This window comes from Aplidium turbinatum, chromosome 6, assembly GCF_918807975.1.
Source record: "Aplidium turbinatum chromosome 6, kaAplTurb1.1, whole genome shotgun sequence".
Lineage (NCBI taxonomy): Eukaryota > Metazoa > Chordata > Ascidiacea > Aplousobranchia > Polyclinidae > Aplidium > Aplidium turbinatum.
The window spans coordinates 14051818-14072401 of record NC_137477.1 but is presented as its reverse complement, the minus strand read 5'-3'; the positions used below and the strand labels follow the sequence as shown (position 1 = coordinate 14072401).

The 20584-nt window shown below is 37.2% G+C and overlaps 1 protein-coding gene across 1 annotated transcript; it reads right to left on the bottom strand.

The window, feature by feature from the left end:
- Positions 1-3861: 3861 nt before the first annotated feature.
- Positions 3862-6917, bottom strand: LOC145772830 (ficolin-1-like). Its single transcript, XM_082584713.1, has 4 exons — positions 6822-6917; positions 6494-6590; positions 5271-5423; positions 3862-4931 (listed from the first exon to the last, which is right to left on the bottom strand). Exons 1-4 carry the CDS (start codon positions 6910-6912, stop codon positions 4790-4792), a joined length of 483 nt encoding a protein of 160 aa, XP_082440839.1. The 5' UTR covers positions 6913-6917; the 3' UTR covers positions 3862-4789.
- Positions 6918-20584: the final 13667 nt, after the last annotated feature.

Here is a 20584-nt window from a genome sequence, read left to right as displayed (position 1 = left end):
GGTAAAAAGGGACAAAAGAAAGATGTTACTGTCGACTTCGTTCAAGCTCATTTAGCTACAGGTGAGCTGGAGCCTCATCAGGGTTCAAGCAGAAAGAAATGGATAACAATAAGCCCTCTAGAACTGCGGCAAAATCTCGAAACCGGTCGTTGAATATGCTAGCAAGAAAATGATTGAATGCTTGACTGTTTAGATCAGTGGTTCTCAACCCGGGGTCCGCGGACCCCACGGAGATCTTAGGGCGATTTTAGGGGGTCCGTGAAAGTTTCAGAGGTTGCAGCATGATCGATAAATTACGAAATTTAGAAATTGGTTGTGCTTTATTTGTGTATTATTGTGATTCTCAAACTGTAACCTACCTTACAACTCTCCGATGCATCGTTTGAAATTTCAAACGACACCGCACAAAAGTTTGGTTTACTAACTAAAAAAAAAATATGTAAATGAGTTAAATCTTTTAATAAGGCTATATGTTGGCTATGTTCAACTTAATTCTTTTGAGACAGCAGATTGTTGATCAATGCGGAGCGATTTCAGGAAATTCTTGTGTGCCGCTTCGAAAAATATGAAACATTTGATTCCATTAGGATTAGGAGAAGCGATATACCAAAGCTTTACATAAAAATGTTTTAAGAGTCTACGACAAAGGACATTCGAGGCACCAAAAAGGGTTTGCCAAGACAAAAAGGTTGAGAACCATTGGTTTAGGACAGGGGTGTGCAACCTTTATTACAGGAGGGTCAGATATAAATATCTCGGTGAAACCGCGGGCCGCACGTTTATTTAACATATGCTTTCTATGTAGTTGCAGACACAAAAAAGTAGTTTTTTTGTTATTCATGTTGTTCTTATGGCATTATTAGGGGACCTTATCTCTTTGCAGGAATAATAAGTTAAGATGCATAAATTTCTGAAGAAAACTGCTATTCAAATTTATTGTCACACTGACTTTAAACGAGTTCAGTGAGAAATTTGCAGCTAGCTTCTTTTCCTGACGACTTCTTCCATTTCAGAAAAAAAATTTTCGCACAAATACTTTGAGCAAAAAAGAGCCAATTTTGAAGCCATGAATGTTTTCAAATGTGGTCATCTTGGTTCAGTAGTCATCTTGGTTTGAGTAGTCATCTCAAGTCATCTTGGTTGAGAAGTTTTCGGTAAGAATCGCCAAGATTCATGTTTAAATATTTTGCTTTCAAATCCGTTTTCTCTTGAAGATCAATCAGTTCGTTGGATATCAGCTGGTGCTTTGTCAATGTCTGTGTTAAATGGCGAAGAGAATAAGATTTGAAGTCTTTGAAACGAGCCAAAACTTCATACAATAATTTTTCAAATTGGTCTGTAAGTTCAGTTTTCTCCTCAGGATGCATTACATACGCCTCGCTATCGTCCACCGAGAAAGACTTATTTTCTCGAACTCACTCTTCCTTTTAGGACACATTTCTTCTGCGACATCGATAAGACACTGCTTCACAAAATTACCGTCAGAATACGGTTTCATAGTTTGAGCTATTCCCTGTGCAATTTTGTGCCTCTAATCTACTGACTTTCCAAATAATTAAATACAATCGGATTAGCGGTGGATGGTGGGAGATTTCTAAAATTGTTAACAGAAGGTGCGAAATGTACAATAATCCACTCTAATGAATTGTTCGCACGTAGACTACTTGACTAAACTAAATTATAAACACGTTTCGCGGGCCGCACACAAACCAAAATTGGCACATCTTCGCGGGTCGCACAATTTTTCTTCGTGGGCCGCACGTTGCACACCCCTGGTTTAGGACTATAGTAAAGTGATCTAAAATTTAGATCACTCTTTACTAGAGTCTCATGCAATAATAGGCTAGTTGATTTTGTAATTATGACGCAACAATGACTAACTTTTCTCGCCTGGTATTTGTCTGTGAGAAATGTATTGCCTTCACTAACCTTGTTAAAAATGAAAGTTGAATTGGTATCATTTCTTTGTGTCTGCGAGCCTAAAATAACACATTGTGCAACAACAGGCGTGGAAAAACGTATTTCGAGCCGGATTCGGCCCGCGGGTCGGACTTTGGCCACCCCTGTTTTAAAACATTTTGCCATGTAAATATATCCGACAATGCGCATAAAGGCTCACAGTAAATTTTACTAATCATTAAGCTAATCAAAGCCAAGCGCGGAGCCGAGTATGCTTGCTTGCCTTGTGTTGAATCAATCTTCTCTGCTTTCGTTACATAAACTATGTTAGCCATCTTTTTTACCCAGTTGAAACAATAGCTGAAACTACAGGCTGAAAATAATGAAACATACAAGCTTTTACAGTGCATTAGTTGTACAGTAGTTACCTCAAGTGAGCGAACATCAAGATGAAACCGCGAGGAAAGCGAACGAGGTTTAAGCACTCAAACAATATCGGCAACCCAACCACTTTTGCAGTTATCTAATCTAATGAGGCAATTCGTAATCTTTTGAAAGAGCGAACGATCTGAATTAGAATGCCTCTTGATGCAATTTCAACATCATCTTAAGCTATTGACCTCTTTGAGGCTTTCCGTCGCGTCTCAAGAGAGCTCCGGTGAGATATTCTTTCTAAATACGTATGACCTGACAAATTTATTGGTATCGTGCGTCTTCTAGTTCTACCTACACCAGTGTTACTCAAACTTTTAAATACTGCCTACCGGCAGAGGTCTTATTGTCATTCGACGTACCAGTCACACATTTCGAACGAAAAAAAGACTGACAATGTCAATGCCCAGTCCAATCTTGGTTTTACAAGTTTACAATGTGCAAATTCACAAAGAATCTTTTACTGACATTTCGCCAACGGTGTGTGGTTTTTAAGTTTTTGCAATCGTTAGCGCTATTTCGTAGGATGTACCTATAATCTTACATGTATGTGAGCAGTGTCGTTGACAAGGGGTCCAGAGAGTACTGTACTTTTGAACCCAGGCCCAGGATGATTTGTAACTTTCTAACGGAGCCGAAACTTTCCAAAGGAGCCGGAACTTGAAGAAACCACCACGTTTCTTTAAATATAGTGCGTTTTTCTTCCACGTTTCACGTCTCTTCAAGGGCTCGAGAATCTGATTGGTACCGGGCCCAAAATATCCTCTCAACAGCTCTGTAGGCCCATATGAGAGTGGCTGTGCAATGTACATGTTTTTGTGCTTTCTTTACCTTTTAAAATTTCGTTTGGCTTATTTCTGTTTCGTCTTTTTTGAATATAAGTGTTTTTTAAATCTGAAAATTTCAACGAGTCATTGCTGAGTAGGCTATGACTCCACAAACGACACACCGCGATTTCGGCACATTACTATCATCTTGCAAGTGGCCAAATGTACCAACATTGCTGTGCCATAACAAACCAGATGCAGCCTATGCGATTTCCACATCCTTGTTTCCAGCTCAGCTTCATGCCTAAGTTAGCACGGCGTGAAACTTGGTTGCGGTCGATATTTGTGTTGTTTGATTAAACTGTTTTACACTATGTGCAGTAATGTCAATTTTTGAGTTTTTTGCTTAGAAGCTGCAACCTAAGGTGTATTTATAGTGGGGGTGATGTATCGGGGGTGAAGTTATTTAGTTTTTCCAATAGCATGCGGATGTATTTTAGTGAAAGTTTTGCAAAAGTATAAAGATGTTTGAAAACATTCACAGATCTTGATCAATGCTTCTCACTGATAAAGCGTGAGAACCAAAGTTAGAATCACGTGCTGTATTTTATCAAGTCGTTCTTGTCAATCAAGAAACAGCAAAAATACGTTTTCAATTTATTACAGACAGAGAAGACAAGGTTCTAATTTGTTCTCTTTGGTCAATCCTTAGCTGATTGCAACCTATTACTCTACCGATCAAATACCAAGCAGAAAAGTGTGGATGCTGATAAAAAACGTCACTTCCGCACTAGAAACCATGCTAGTAACTGTCAGTCTGAACATTTACGTTTATCTGGTTATTTAGTTAATTTACATTGATTTGATGTTGGCTTTATAAAACAAGTTGTAGTTATGATACTGCTATTTTGCATTCATCAAATGTTGGCAAGTTGTAGATATGACATGCCATGCACTTTCACCTACAAAACGGCGCATGCTTTCCATCAGTAAGTTTTTTAAATCTAAAAGTGACAATATTTTAGCATAGCTGAACGTTTACAATCTTTTTTTGATGATTTTTCAGCATATATTTGCTAACTTTCAACTAATGAACACGTTGCGATACATCAAGTGACCCAAAGTCAAGTTGTCACAAATGCAATTAATATTCTAATGGAAAAATGTTGTAGCTTTCATATGCATTTTGGCAAGAGAAGCCAAAGGTGGAATGTACGACGTCATTTGGATATTTCCTTTTTATCAAATATAGAAATAAAAAAAATTGTTGATTTTACTGTCATGTTTATGAATTCATTTGCAAGATGAAAGTGTATAAAGGCTACTAAAGGAAACTTGATCCCGGTCATCATCTATAATTAATCAATGTTCTTTGCCGACGCTTGAGTCTCAATAACATGATAGTTTTTGTATCAAATTTGTAACAATCTTCTAAATCTAAAAGTTGTCAACTTTTGCCTCTAAAACAAGTAGTCGAAGTGGGAATACGGTTCGCTTGATTTGAAGCCGCACAAAATGTTATTAGCCTAAATGAAAAGAAGTAAGTTAGTAGCGCAGGCTTCTTCTGTGAATAGAAAAGAAAATATAAATTGAAATATTGTAATATGAAAATAATTCATAGATTGTCGAAATGTGTTAAAACAATGTTGGAATTTAGTATTTTTGTTGATTCATTTCATTGCAGCATGCTTTCAATCACAACGAAACTTCATTGATGAAGATTGTTTTGCAGCTTGATTCCATTTAAATGAACTCACTCGGCAGTTCAAACATGAATCGTAGCATTCGTTAAACCACCATCCCCCTTTGTGGCTTGCAGAACACTGTAAGCCTCTGAAATATAAATAAAAAGTAGATTACAGAAACTTATTTCTTCCTTAAAAATAATCTTTGAATCTTCCCCATATAATCTTGAAAATTTTGCTTAAACCATATTGCTGTGCATTGTGAGGATGTTATGATTAGATGATTAGTACATCCTGATTACCTTAAATTTGTTAAATAATATTGTTAAGTCATTTGTTTACAAATCGAATAACGAGAATTAGCTCACAAAGACTTAAACACTGACACAACCTTTCCTGAACTGTGTCGCAAAGATTCAATATAAGTGAAAAGACTAACTGTATGTCAGATAAAAACAAATATACCGGTACTACAGTAATATCTTACGATCTGTCATTGTCTCTGTCGTTAGTGCTGAATTCCATGTTATTATGGATGCCACCATCCCTTGAGCTTTCAGTCAGGCCATCACCAGCTGTGCCGTTGTATCCACTCACACGTAACCTGTAGTTGTCGCTCTCGTCCGCAATACCGAAGTTACTGAAAAGTTCATTTGCGTTAAGTTTGCTTATTTTGTGTGAAGTGGGTCTTTTGTAATCATTCAAATTTTAGAGAAGATGGTAGTGAGTCAAGCCAAGGGAGCTGTTTTCAATAAACCTGCTCTTATGCCATGCATCACGTTTGCTGTCGTGCAAAGAGGACTTTGAAAGGCATCATAATCAGATGTTTTTGGTCATGTGCACCGTATTCACAGGTCACTGAGGGACACAAGCACCATTTTTACATAACGGAACGGACCTGACTCGTTCCTGTTTATCGTCAGTTGGACTTACATGAATTGTGACAGCTCCATTTTTTCAGTCCGGTTTTAGCGTTACTGCATAAAGATTACACTGCGTCACAAAAATCATGACACGGCGTGAACTGAGATATGAATACCTATTTCAGATGTATAGTTGTACCCCCCCAAAGTAACCAGACATCTATCGTGCCCAGTCGACTGGCTATCACTTTGGTTACGACAGACCATATTAGCCTTAGATATGTGGACTACCAAGCGGATTATGTAGGCCTATTGCATTTGGAAAAAAGATAGACTATTGCTAAATTATTTCTTACACACTATGCTTTAACCACGCGGAGGCATGCTGTATAATGACAATCATCATCATCATCATCATCATCATCATTAACCAATCATATCATTGCTGGCAGATGGCTTCCTAGATATTTCCTCACCATTCAACTTACTGCAATCGTAGGCCACGCTGCAGTTTGCATCAAAATGTAACTAATCTGTTCTTCAAGAATCATATTGTCATCTAACCATAGTTACTGTATGTTTGAATCATTACGGATCTGCTTGTTATTTAGGCACGTCTGTTGCTTTTCAGTCTTGATTAAGACCATGATTTTTTCATTGCCACTTCAAAGTTTTTGCTGTTTTCAACATGCAGTATTTGATCTTTGCTCTTTCTCAATAGAATTTCATATCTAATTTTCCATTTCTGTTGAGATTCAAGATTCATTTTTTCTAAGTTATAAACATTGTAGCCTACCATTTAAGTCCAAATAAGCAGTATTTTCTTACTTGCTATTTGTGAGCTTACCTGTATGTTGCAAATTTATGGTCGTTGCTCGATCCCCAAAGGTCAACTCGCAGTTTGCACTTTTGGCTTCTTGTAAGAGCGTGAATGTAGTCAAGACCTCATAAAAACCATAAATATTAATTACCGAATTATAACGTATGAGTTATCCAAAGAGAATAATTTTATATTTGCAATGTAAAAATTGTTTTCATTTTTTACGTTTTATATTTCAAGCGATAGGCCTAAGCCAAAATATGTTCAACTAGAGTACGTTTCTTTGGTTAGCCTTCTTTTAAAAATGTTGGCTGACTAAACTCATGCAGTTCATTAAAACGTGTCCTACTCCTACCAAGCCAAAACTCTTCTTCCGATTTTCTCAATGCAAAACCGATATTAGAAAAGCCACGTTTATACATCCACCAGTTTTGATTAAAATTCATCCCGTTGCTAAGGTTTCGCTTTTGAAAGACCTGAATACAAAGGAAACTGCAATATTAGCTTTAGCCTATGCGAAGGCGTTGAAAATAGGCCACGTGTATCTTTGCTTGATAATTGCAATCTTCTCAGCCACAGTCTAGAACAGGGTTTCCCAAACTTTTTGGAGCCACGGACCACTATTTGTGAATCTGTTCATTCGCGGACCCCCAATACAAAGGTAAAAATGATTAAAACCGAATCTTGTTTATTTAAAAAAATGACAACATCAATGGGACGGATTGGATTACAAAGTCATCAATTCTCGGAGTTATTTGTGAAAGACAAACTCGTAAGTCAGGGTTCATAGAAAGTCTGGACCTATATCTTGTCTTCATGTTGGTAAGAGCTGAAAATGCTGTCTCACACATGTAGGCCGTGGCAAAAGGCAATAAAATTTTAGTTGTCTTTTATGATAGCAATGGGTATTCCCAGGGGCGCTGGAAGCGGGGGGGGGGGGGGGCAGGGGGGGCGGATGCCCCCCCTGCCCTCAATTTTTCTGAAGATGGAGGGGCAGGGGGGGCAATGGTGCCCTTTTAAAGTCATGCAAGCTACTGCACGGTTTGCAATATAACAATTTCTGCTATTCGCTTTTAGCCTAGTTATAATCTTTCATTTTTGCCTCAAAATAATATTTACGGCACAAAACTTTGCAACACAGTAGGCTACAGGCCTTAAAACTCGTTTTATTCCGGCAGCCGTCGTGGCCTACAGGGAGCTCCTTCTCGACGGCCAAATCTGCGTGCTTGGAGGCCAAAATACAAAATAAAATTAACGATAGCACAAGAAAATAGAATTAAACTTGCAACAATGCTAAAATGATGACTTATAGCGATGTTGAAGTCTGGGCCTGGGCGAAGTCCTACAATAGAATCGTTGCACCACGCAATAACTGCTTTATCGGGATTGTAATCTAGTACTGCGGGACCACCTAACGATACTCGCACGAGTGTCTCCAATGTGGCTGATTTTAAAGAAGGCGAGTGGTTAGCAGCAATGGCGAGTGGTTAGCGCGTTGGGCTCACAGTCGAGAGCCTGCATGTTCGACTCCAGCCACCCGCACTTGCTGTTGTTTCTCTGGGCAAGAAACTTCACGATAATTGCCTCTACCCAGTGATCGATTTCGAGTAATGGGTAGTACCAAATTTAAGTCATAAGTAAAGTAGACAACCGGAAACAGACATTGCCGTCGGCTGCAGCGTGGGTCAGGTGTACGTCGGAAGGCGTACACCGATGCATAGCGCTCAAGTCCGCTTTCCCGCAATGCAGGATAAAGATAAACAAACAAACAAACAAGTTCGCCACTCACCTAGAATTCTGTTTAGCAACGAAAAACAACGTTCGACATGTGTTGACGATGACGGCAAGGTAATAAAATAAGTATTTCAATGATGTGAAGGACATTACTAAAAGAATCCTAATTTTTGCAAAATATGATTAAAAAATGTTTTCCCCTTGGATGTCAACTAACCTAGTTCTCCTTTTTAACAACGATTCAATGTCCGACAACATCGAATCGACATAAAAACGACAATATTGCCAGCCGATGTAAATTAGCAATCCGGATTAAGACTTTGTGAAAATAAACGTCGGGAATTACAAACAAGACTTACAGCGCTGGTGATCGCAGATGGATATATTCCATCAATACCGTAACAAATATTTCCGCACAATACAACAGTGATGATTACGACGCGCCGACCTAATTTTGCATCACTCTTTGATACTACATATTTTCGACAGTTAATCCACGATCATTCTATTGCGAAATTAAACAATTGGCTAGAAGAGACCGGCGGCCAAACTTGGCCGATTGAGTAGGTAGCACCGGCGGTCATTCAAGCACTACTTAGCGACCATGGCCGCAGGCTGCTTTAAGGCTTGACAGTAGGTTACATTATTATAACATAGCATGATGCCCTTCTTTGTATACCGGACACTTGTAGGCTATCATTAGCCTACTCAATACATAGTGAGCTGATAGATTAGCATTGTCGCTATATCTTATCTTAAAACTTGAAAAAAATTGGCCTTTTAGTAAACAAAAGTGCCCTTTTTTCGTAATCTTGCCCCCCCAGTCAAAAGTCGTTCCGGCGCCCATGGGTATTCCTCTACAACACTCAACCAAAAAGATGCAATAGCTGTTTGATTGAAACTAAGCATTAAAGTTCGATCAGATGATAATTCGGCTAATTCTTCTTCTTCACATCCTGACAGATCAGTCTTTGTAACAACAAAAGGGTTTAAAATCCAGTCAAAATTCTCATATGTCTCTTTTAAAAAGTACTTCTTAAAGTCCAGAGGCAGATCTGAGTATCAAACTAAGATCTTGGAAGCCTTGTACATAAAACGCCGCAATCCACTTTTGAACAGACAATTGTATGCTTGCGGCTCGTCTTTCTTGCTCTCTGTACTTTAAAATTAGTTTTTTCGCACCTTGTCTTTCTAACATATCATGTGATCTGTTTAACACCTTTTGACGCAGTTACCTTTGATTCTCGTGGAGTCTATCGTTGAGTTTGAGCTAGTCAGAAGTACTATGCAGTTTTTGTCTTTTTCTGTTTATAGATTTAGTTTACCATTGTATTTTATTCAGATGTAGTTAAGTTGTATGTATATTATTCCTGAAGAGGACATCTTGTGATGTCGAAAACGTTCGATACTTAATTTGTTGCGTAGTTTTGTGTTTCTATAATTATGTAATAAACTTGAAGATGTTAAACTTGATCACGTCACTCGGCTTCGTATGCCTATGGTTCAACAAGACAAACTCTTTACCGAAACTTCTTAAAGTGTACAGAAAGCAACTCCAAATGTTGTGTAGCGTCAGAGAAAATCAACTCAGTATTAATTAAGGGTTTGTTGGTAATGTAGTCACACAGAACAGGAAACATATCCACAACATTCTTGTTTTCCATTATGTTGAGTCTCTGTATGAATGCTGTTATTTTGTTTTGAGGAATACGAGAATTTTTCGTAAACAACTTTTTAACTGCAACGAAGGTGCAACAAGTAAGATTTACAATAGGCGTACTGGATAGCGAAAGCTTTCGAAATCATTTAAGTTGTAAAGAACTGCGGCAATTATCTTTGACAGGGTACGTACTGTACATCGTATATGTGTGACTTTTTAATTTCTTGTCATATCGTCACTTACCACCTGAGCAGTAGTCGCGGACCACCAATGGTCCGCGGACCACAGTTTGGGAAACACTGGTCTAGAATGCGTTTGATATGAAATCAAGCTACGATGAGGCTTATTCAGATGTTTAACTTACATATTATTTATAACTAATCATTATAGAATTACTCCATAAACCGAATTTAATTTCTATGATTATCTTGTAACGTAACAATGTTTTTACCAGTATGCTTTTCTAAGCTTTATGAAACAGCTAGTTTGCTTTTGCCACTTTGTGCAAGAGACTAAAGCGCGAAATACAATAACAGACCAGTTTGAACTTGAATTGTTTGTAAATAAGAAAATGAGAAAATATCTTCTATTATCTTTTACAAACCACTCACCGTCCACCCTCCTCCATGTGTTTCCATATCACAATACACAGAGATTGGTTTTCCATCAATTGTGATGTTGTAGACATCATTATTATTAACTCCTTCAGAGTAAAGAGCACGACAATCTCTAATTGAAGGACTACCAAATCGTCTTTGATCTTGCAAGAACAACAAAAAACGTAGTAAGTGTAGCCTAATCTTTGTAGTTTTTTTAAACAAGAAAATACCAGAGATGTACGGAAACGCCGTAAATTCTACGCTGTAGACTTGCGGCGTAGATTTTTGATTACGCTAACGCTAACGGCCACATTTTTTTGGATAGTTGTCGCTTGAGACTACGCCGTAAAGTTTTCGCGTTTTTTTAGCGTATAGCGTCAACGTATACTTTTTAATGTCTAAGCTGTTGTTTGCATTTTTTTTATCAAACTGCGAAATGTTGACGTCTTGCGCGTGACGAAGATCTAAATTCTAAACAAACAAACACAAACATTCTCGTTCCGCACGAGACGAGAATCTCTAGTCAAAATAAAACTTGTTTGTTTCGAGTGGCTTATATACCGTGTAAATGTTTGGCACCTAGCAAACAAAATGAGTTTACTCTAGTGTATGCGCTGACGCCGCCAACTATTTTTACAAGTTACGTTGACGCATACGGCGTATGGTTTTTCGAACGTTTGCGTTTACGCAGACGGCATCAATATTTTTTGTATACGCGTACATCACTGGAAAATACAACATATGCAATAAACGGCTGTATACTGTATAGTACAGCATTGTCATTTTTGCTGGATACAGTAGTTTTTATTTTGGTTTTAATGAGATACAACCAGCAGACCTTCAACATTGGGGGGGAGCAAAATATTACTGCAAGACAGTGATATTGTTTAATTTCTCTTGTTTTCTACTGCTATTGTCTGCTGCAATATAGCCTACCGAAAGTCACACATTTTTGACATGTCTGATCTGAAGCCATGGCTAGCGAAATTCTGCGTAGTTTTTTTCCAGATTGAAAAACCATTTTGTACAAATGCACTTTCTGATTTTCCAACAGTGTGATAGTTAAGTATGCCTCATGACTTTGACTAGCATGTTAATTGATGGAAAAATTATCAAATACTGCACTGAAACGCTGTGAAAACCTTTTTCCATGCTTAGAAAATACAGATGTCTAACCATAGTAGGGTCGCCGGGACGCAGGCCTTAGAATAAAGACAATAAGCAACGCAATATCCTTATAAATAAAAGAAAGAGAAGAGAATTTTACTACAAGTGCAACGTATTTTAACGTCTATCATTAATATAGCTAAAACCTCAATTGACCAGTTCGGTCCTTCTGTCACTCCCATCATCATCAGCAAACAACCTAGCTCACATTGTAATCTTGTATTGTTTTTTTCGCATGTGCTGATGATGCAAAATAAAAGAACTTCTTCTCTCTAAGGCAACAGGGATCAGTTGTCAGTAGATGTAAAACACAGAAAATATATTTCGCTCTTACTAGTGCATCCAGGCCCGGATTTAGGGGGGGGCAGAGGGGGCAGTTGCCCCGGGCCCCCCGACTTTTGAAGGGCCCCCTATGTGGAAAAAAATGTGATTTTGTGTTATTTTTTTCCTTTTGACCTTTAAAGTTTCTGCAAAATGCTGTGCAATACTGGACTGATGCTACTGTAGACGTAGAGATAGTTTTTCGCGCCGAAGGCGCGAAAAATTTTTTTGCACGGGGGCCCCCCAATCTTAAAGTGCCCCGGGCCCCCCATCAGCTAAATCCGGCCCTGAGTGCATCTTCAGTTCTCCTGAACTAAAATATGTCACAATGCCCACGGATCAGCAGTAACTTTTATCGCAAATTGTCCATTGTTTATTCATTGTTACGTATTTAAATAATTTTTATAAAACACTACATCTTCACAAACGTGGTCTTTTCGAAGATCAACAGTTTGGATTTTAGGAATAGCCTACTGACATTCTGTAATACAAAAATGCATAAGCAAGCTAAATCGTCTTCAACAAAACTTAGACAGATTTGTGGAGATTTTCCTATCGCCAAAAAACACGGCGCACTTTTTATAATCCATAAAACACCTTGACTTTTCGATAAAAATATTATGTTTGGTTCTGAAATCGACAAAATATTATGTTTGGGTAACTGGTATCAATTCAAGGAAGAACTGTTCCCCCTACAAATAAGCAATTTCGTTAGGTCAAAATAAAGTAAAAAATTTATAAAAATAAAATTAAAAAATGTTTTTTTTTGGTTGAAATAAAAATGGCCCTACTAATAACATAATTACTTACTTCACCACATTTTGGCAAAGGGAAGGCAAGATCAAAGTTGTAATCTTTTAAGTCCATTAACTAACATCAGGCGTTCTACTAGTGCAAATTAAGCTAAACTATCACAAGATGTATCTTAAGTCCATTGTAGAATTTTAATTGGTACGGTAAATATTAAGATTTACTGAATCGCTGTTCTAAATAAAGAACACAAAGCTAAAATTTAATTCTGAATGAGCTTTACATTTTAAACAGGTTGATGTTCTTTCTACTGTCAACAAAGCCAAACTTCCATTTTTACTACGCTACAAAGTATACCCATCAGTGTTGTACGCCGATACGCGTTAACAAAATTAATTGATGCCGTCAGCATTAGCGCAAATAGCTTAAAGAGTTAACGCCCTTATCAGTGGCGCTAACAACACGAAAAACCAACGCTGTTACCGCTAACAACACGAAAAACCAACGCTGTTAGCGCTAGCAACACGAAAAACTAACGCTGTTAGCGCTAACGCTAAGTAGCGCAAACGGATGTACAATTATTGCACATTTTCGTGTCGTGACTTTTCATACCACTTAGCGATTTTTCCAGGCACGTTAGAATTTGCTTTGCAGGTAAGCACTTTCGACATTCAATCAATCAATCAATCAATAAAAAACATTGAAAAAATAGCGTCTCGCCTTCACGAGAATCAAGTTTAATCTTGATATACGGCCACGTGTTTAATTTAGGCTCTTTTTTGGCCCACCTTCCTACTCTCATCTTCATTGCATTCCCTCTCTTCAAAACAGTGTCATTCTCACTCATTTTAGATACTAAAAACTGTTGCAGATTTTGTAACTTACAGTAATTACCAATGTTCTGGACTGCCGGTAACAATTGTTACGTAACAGGAAGCAGGCAAAGTACATGACTAGAATCACAAAATCATAATAATAACAGCAACAAGAAGAACCAATTTAAAATAAAAGAAAAAGATTTTACCCCCCCTCCCCGATGCAACTTAAGTTGCCTTCAGGTTGGAATTCAAATAATAAAAAATAATGTCCAAAACATGTGGGGGCAGCTGACCCCCTTGCCGGCGCCATTGGATACAACATGTCAAATCTTCAACCTGAAGTTATAAAAAGTGAACAAAGCAGTTTTTTTAAACTAAAAATTTCATTGATATCTTTTAAAAACAGATAAACATCCGCAATATTTTGTCTGGATTGTAATAAACTTTTGTTATTGCCTAAGGTAGCAACTTCACATTTGTATCTTCAGACAAATTACAGATAAGGGTACTCTTAGCAATATAATTGAAGTAAAAACACGTCATTGAGAAGCTGATTTTGGAAAGTTTTATTACATGTCTTACAGATGTCTTAGTGCCAAATTCAATTGTTTATTTTCGTGTTCGTATTTTTTGTGATAAATTCATGTTCATAAAGCTTTGGTAGAGAGTTTGGTTTGTTGAACCATAGACAAACAAAACCAAGTAACTTTAGCGGGTTTAATATGTTTTATTACAAAGAGATGTAGCATAACATAATTAAAAAGTCAACTCAAACGTTTTCGACAAGTACGTGTGTCCTCATCAGGAATTACTTAAACCTGCAATATGCATAAAATGAAGATTATAAGATACTGTAAATCTGACTATGCACTATTACTCTAACGACACTCCGGACTGAAAAGGACAAACTGAACAAGTGATACACGATTGATTACGAGTAAACTATACGGCGGGAAAAAGCACATGAGGTGTAAAGTAAAGGCAGCTGACAAACAATTAGAACACGCACAAAAGCAACGATGAGCCACAGGCGAATAACTGTCTGTTGAGAGACTGGTTGTTAAGGCTTCCATGATCTTAGTCTGAAATTCATATCTGCCTCGAGAAACATGATATTAAATTGGTCGATCGATACATTGTCTGTGCACGTTACACAAGAGGCAATTAAAGAGCACATCGCCTCTTGCGTAACGTACACTGACAATCTCTCGATCGACCAATTTAAATTCATGTTCCTGGAACAAAACAAAAGCAATCAGCAATGTCCACAAACGAAAATATAGCCAGGCTCGAGGTGCCCTTTCTTTACTGTAGACGCTGACACGCAACCTATCTCTGGCCTTGCTGAGACAAGTGTAACTGCAACATTCCGCGTAGGTCTGAAGTTTTTCACTCAACCAGCACACGCCCCAATGCTCAGCTGCATCGTGTTCTTCTTGTGTGTGAGGCCACCTGCACTATCGTGATTAGCCAATAGACATCGAGCAGCGGCTTTCAATCGAAGGTTTGCGAAGCGTTTTCAGGGGGTCCGTTAAAATTTCCGAGTTTGCGGCATGATTGATAAATTTCAACATTTAAAAATTACTTGTGCTTTATTTGTGTGTTACAGTGATTCTCAAACTGTGCGTTGCGGCGTCCAGGTGCGTCGTTTGAAATTTCACAGGACGTCGCACAAAGATTCGGCTTCCTAACTAAAATACATTTCATATAAAAGAGTTACATCTTTTACAAGGTTATGGAAATGGATGTTCAACTTAATTCTTTTTAGACAGCTCATTTATGATCAATGCTTAACTTAGAAATGCAAACGTTAATCAGCAGTTTATCATTACGGTTTTGCCATGACTGTGATGACAACAAAATATTGATTCCAAAGAAAAAAGGAGACCTTCATTATACAGATCGCAAACGTTCCATCAATTTTAGATAAAATGTGTTCCAACATAGGCCTACAGCTCATAACATACTGTAACTTTGTCAATGTCATCAGTCGTCATAAGTGCGCCGTGAATTCAACAAATTCTTCTAAGTGTATCACTTCGAAACTTATGAAACATTTGTTTTCATTAAGAGACGCGATGTACAAAAATTCAGATAAGTTTGTTTTAGAGGTCCGCGACCGCTGCAAAGGCGCAAAATGGGTCCTCCAAGACAATAAGTTTGAGAACCACTGACATAAAGGCTGCTGGTCCACTTTGAACTATTCTAAGCTTATCTGGAGCTTTGAAATTGGCAGTGAAAGAAAATCCATTGAATTGTCTGCATTTGTGTGTGAAATATTATTGTCACAATAGTTTCACTATTTCATAAGTTACTCACGTGCACTCGAAGTATCGTCGTCTGTAGCTCTCTTAGACATTAAATTTGCTGCTTGATCTATTTTATCAGACAAAATATCAAGCCTGGTGGTGAAATTCTTGGTGAATTCTGAAGCAGTATTACATCATTTGTATTATTATTAATAGAAGAATAATGATTTGTATCAATTATTATGTTTTATGTTTTGTCTGTTGTGACTGCACACACTGTAGCGTAATTACGAATGCTACACAACAGACAGCCAAAAGACTATAGCCTACAGTCATAGGTCTAACTAATTCACAAAAAAACATTAACACTGTAATTTTTAAATTAAAAACTTTCAAACAAAACAAAATCTTTAAAACAAACTTTTAAAAAAAGATAGCCTACTATTTTTAAATTATCTAATCCATAATTTACCATCAACAATGTTTTTGATGACTTCCTGTATCGTTTCTTTATTGCACCCATCCAGAGATTTTGAAAAATCATGTTCAACATTTGACTTAGTTATAAACACGGTTTCACCCTCGCATTTTGGTGGAGATTCTGCATCAGGATTATACTTTCTGCAAACAGTCACTAGCTCTTCATGACTACAAGTAACTGACAGGTAGAGCATGAGAGGTACAATTAAAGCAACGTATTTCATGATCAAGTTCATTTTGAGAAGTTAGAAGTGTGCTCAATAATTTTTGTTTGAAACACGCGTTGTTTGTACTTAAGACATAAGAAATTGTCAAAACTTTGCCAACAAATTTATCTCCGATCTGTTACTACACTAGCCACATCATAGTGGCCACATATAAAAATGCAAAGTGTCCAAATGACGTCACATCCGTGAGAAAAACATGTTGTCTACCACTCACTCTCGATTCAAAGTGGTGACATACATTTTGGACCATTTCGATAATTACTTTATGTTTCATGAAGTTAGCTTGACGTTATTAATAGCAATCGTGCGTATAGTTACTTTTACTATTGAGGAACTCATTGAGTACATGAGTTATTGGCTATACCCTACTCTACTGCACCAACGGCAAGATATAGGAGCTTCTATCTGCTTTATCATGGTATTTCTCTTTTAAATATCGGTATTTGCCAAAAAGTACAGTGAGTTTTGAATCCATACCAAATAGACGAAATGCAACTAAACGCTTTTATCTATTAAAACATGCTTTGGAATTGTCCTTGTTGAACCTAATGCTGTCGTACACCTACTGAAATGACATAACGCAGAAGAGCAAACGTTCCTGTGGTTTCAAGCCGACTTTAAGCAAACGAGTAAACTTTTTGTAGATGTAGCAGCAAGCAGTAGGGCGTGCTGATGTTTTTTAGCCCTTTGCTTATGATTTTTTTTGTGACCGGAAATTGCACTACAGTCTCAGTATCTAACATGCCTGGCAAATTCTTATTTAAGTTTTGTTTGTTTCGTTCACAAATGCACTATCCAAAACCTGATGGAAAGCTGTTATTTTTATCTTTTTATTCTTTCATGCACATGAAGTTGTTACAAGTAATTATAATCAATAGTGTGCTCCCTAGACCAAACAACGCATGACGAATAAAGCAGATAAAACATTGCTGCGTGCATCTGATCAACCAAGTTACATAATCCATTACGTCAGCCAAAAGTTGGTATGACACAATGTGTGCCTCACAACAACGCAGAGTAAAGTCTACAACTGGCACAGGCGACATGGTGCGAAACAAATTGTCACTGTGCAGAAAAACTTGATATAGAGTTTATGATACAACCTGGGCTATTAAAAAGATAATTTGGACCCGATACCAATAAAGCACTCGGGCCCCAAATTTAGATACTGCTAAGAAAAAAATGCACCATGTCTAACAAATACTAGGACCTAGGTGGTTTCTTCAAGTTCCCGGGTCTCTTGAAATTGTCACGGGCCCCTAAAGTCATCTCCGGCCCGGGTCTAAAAGTACCCTCTGAACCCCCTTATCAAAGCTACTGCATACAACAACGATGTATGACAAATGTACGCACTGCCAAATATCGAGCAGGCCTACTGTTTCATGGCAGCATCTTTTAAAACTACAAATCTTTCTTTTGAGACAAAATTTCCTTCTCTGGATTTTTCATCTTCTTTGACATTAAAAACAGGTAATTCGAAAGTTCACATAACTCACAATAGTTATAACCATGGCCACCTGGAGATGCGGCCTGATTTGTCACATTTTGCAAATTTTGATTACTGCTAGTGCTTGACTGACATTTTTTGAGATGTTTTTACTTTTTGCGGTTTCCTAATAACATAAAACTTTTTTGTTGCCTTGGGGAAGCAATAGCAAATGAGAAAAAGTAAATTGAAACACGCAAAATCAGACTGTTATTGAAAATTAACAGTCTGACTAAAATCTTCGAAATCAAATTTTCTTTGTTTTTCAACATGTGAAACCTATTGTGTTATCTGGGGAAAAGAATAAAGAAAGCGTAAAAATCTAAATTTTAGAAAAATTTATTTAAACGTTCACCCAAAGTTAGAAAAACTTGGAAATTTCTGCAAAATGTGACAAATCAGGCCGTATCTTTAGGTGGCCATGTTATAACTAACATATTTTGGTTGCATGGGATTATCAAACTGCAAGAGAGGGCTTTTTAGCGTTTTTAAAATACTGTAAAGTTATATAATGTTACGTAGCCTAGTATGCGTGAGACAACAACACTTTTTATCAAAATTAATGCTAAAAAGTACGTATGGCTGATACCAAAAAAGAATGACATCAATTTCAAATCGTATTGGGTTTGTTTTCCCAAAACAATTCCGTTACATATATGTTTCGAAAATTTGTCAGGTTGAATAAGTGATAAGCTATGATAGGAACATGAGCAGTGGTGGGATTCGGATTTGCAAGGAAAACCTTTTTTAAAAAAAGCATTTTTGCTCGAAGGCAATTCTTCAATTGTCAATACGATGAATGATATTTACATAAAACTTATCATAACATCACTGCTTTCAAGGAGGTCTTAAGGTCTTAATGGAGGTCTGAATTGGAGGTCTTAATGGCTAGCGTGGAAGCTACACCGTTATGGTTAGCGAAGCGTTACTGCTGCTCGCTGTTCTAGCGAGTGATCAGCCTTGTGCCGATGGCCGGGAAGAACACCCCTTCTTCACATCACTGCTTTCGTTACCCGAGGCTTTAAAAGTTTAGAATACAACATAGACGTAGCATTGTTAGGTACAATTTAGGTAGCAATTCTTTCCAAACATCAGGGCCTACCTCCTGGGAATTAAACATGCGAAAACGCTTAAAACTTGAAAATTTGAACAAAATTAGCCAAAAAAATGAAAAACGCAAATAATGTTAGTGGAATCAATTATATTCTAGGTTACAAGTTACTAACAGCGCGACATAATCGAGGCTAAATTACGACTCTACATTCAAACCCGAAGTATGAGACGCCTCAAACGAAAATGCAAATGATTAGTTTTTGTTGCTTTGTGTGCTGTGTTTGTATGCGTTGCTTTTGTTGCTTCTACAATCTACATCTTTCATAAAGAAGCAAGAAATTACAGGTCTTTGAAAATCCTCGATATAGGCTACTTTATAAACAATATTTTCATATCGCTTACTGTGCAGTGTGCACAATTAAACGAATACTGAGATATGTTGAATTTTGAAAGTCTTTTATACCTGCCTATATTGTTGCATGGCCACCTAAAGATACGGCCTGATTTGTCACATTTTGCAGAAATTTCCTGGTTTTTCTAACTTTGGGCGAACGTTTAAATAAATTTTTCTAAAAATTAGATTTTTACGCTTTCTTTATTCTTTTCCCCAGATGACACAATAGGTTTCACATGTTGAAAAACAAAGAAAATTTGATTTCGAAGATTTTAGTCAGACTGTTAATTTTCAATAACAGTCTGATTTTGCGTTTTTCAACTTACTTTTTTTCATTTGCTACTGCTTCCCCAAGGCAACAAAAAATTTTTATGTGATTAGGAAACCGCAAGAAGTAACAACATCTCAAAAAATAACAGTCAAACACTAGCAGTAGCTGTAATCAAAATCTGCAAAATGTGACAAATCAGGCCACATCTCCAGGTGGCCATGATTGTTGTTTCTCAAACGTCATCTCAATGTCAGTATTTCTATGTAAAAATGGCCTAAATATTGTCTAACAACCAATCGATAGCAAGAAACGGCATATTTGTTAACTACAAAAATGGAAATACCATATCAAAAACGGAAAGTCTAAAATCGTTATTGGAAATTTTTTAGACAATTTTTGTGTTACATAGACAGACAATCGATAACAACTTAATAACATTGAATTGCATAATTTAAAATTAATACAGCAATGAATATTCAAAATTAATACAGAAATGTTTGTGTCAAACTTGTTTTTGTGTTACAAGTTTGAAAAACAAGTTTAAATGTCATGTTGTTTAAGATTTGACCTTCAAGTAGGCTATAGCCAACCGTAAGCTATAGCCTATCAAACACTTTCTAAATTCAATTCTTACTTCAACAAATCGACAAGTTACAACAAGCCGTATAGAAGACTAAGAAGAGTGATGAAGAGAGTCGATCTCACAAGAAAAAAATTGAAACATTATTTTTCACGATCAGTAAGCTTAATCGAGGCCTCCTTGTGATGGAAAACAACAATTAAGGTTCACTTCATTTGGACACTGTTTGGCGTATGCGAGCTCAGTGATCAAAGTACTACCACTTGAGTTTAGCAATTGGTTGCCCAACTGCTTTACCAGAAACTCATTAATGTGTCTCAACGCTCAGG

What these genes read in the sequence shown, in the direction of transcription:
- LOC145772830 (XM_082584713.1), bottom strand. Translation starts at nt 6,912, where the DNA reads ATGAATTTTAATCAAAACTGGTGGATGTATAAACGTGGCTTTTCTAAT. An exon ending in GGAAGAAGAGTTTTGGCTTG is followed by an intron (nt 6,591 to 6,821) that starts GTAGGAGTAGGA and finishes GGTTTTTATGAG; the next exon opens with GTCTTGACTACATTCACGCT. An exon ending in GACAGAGACAATGACAGATC is followed by an intron (nt 4,932 to 5,270) that starts GTAAGATATTAC and finishes TTTATATTTCAG; the next exon opens with AGGCTTACAGTGTTCTGCAA.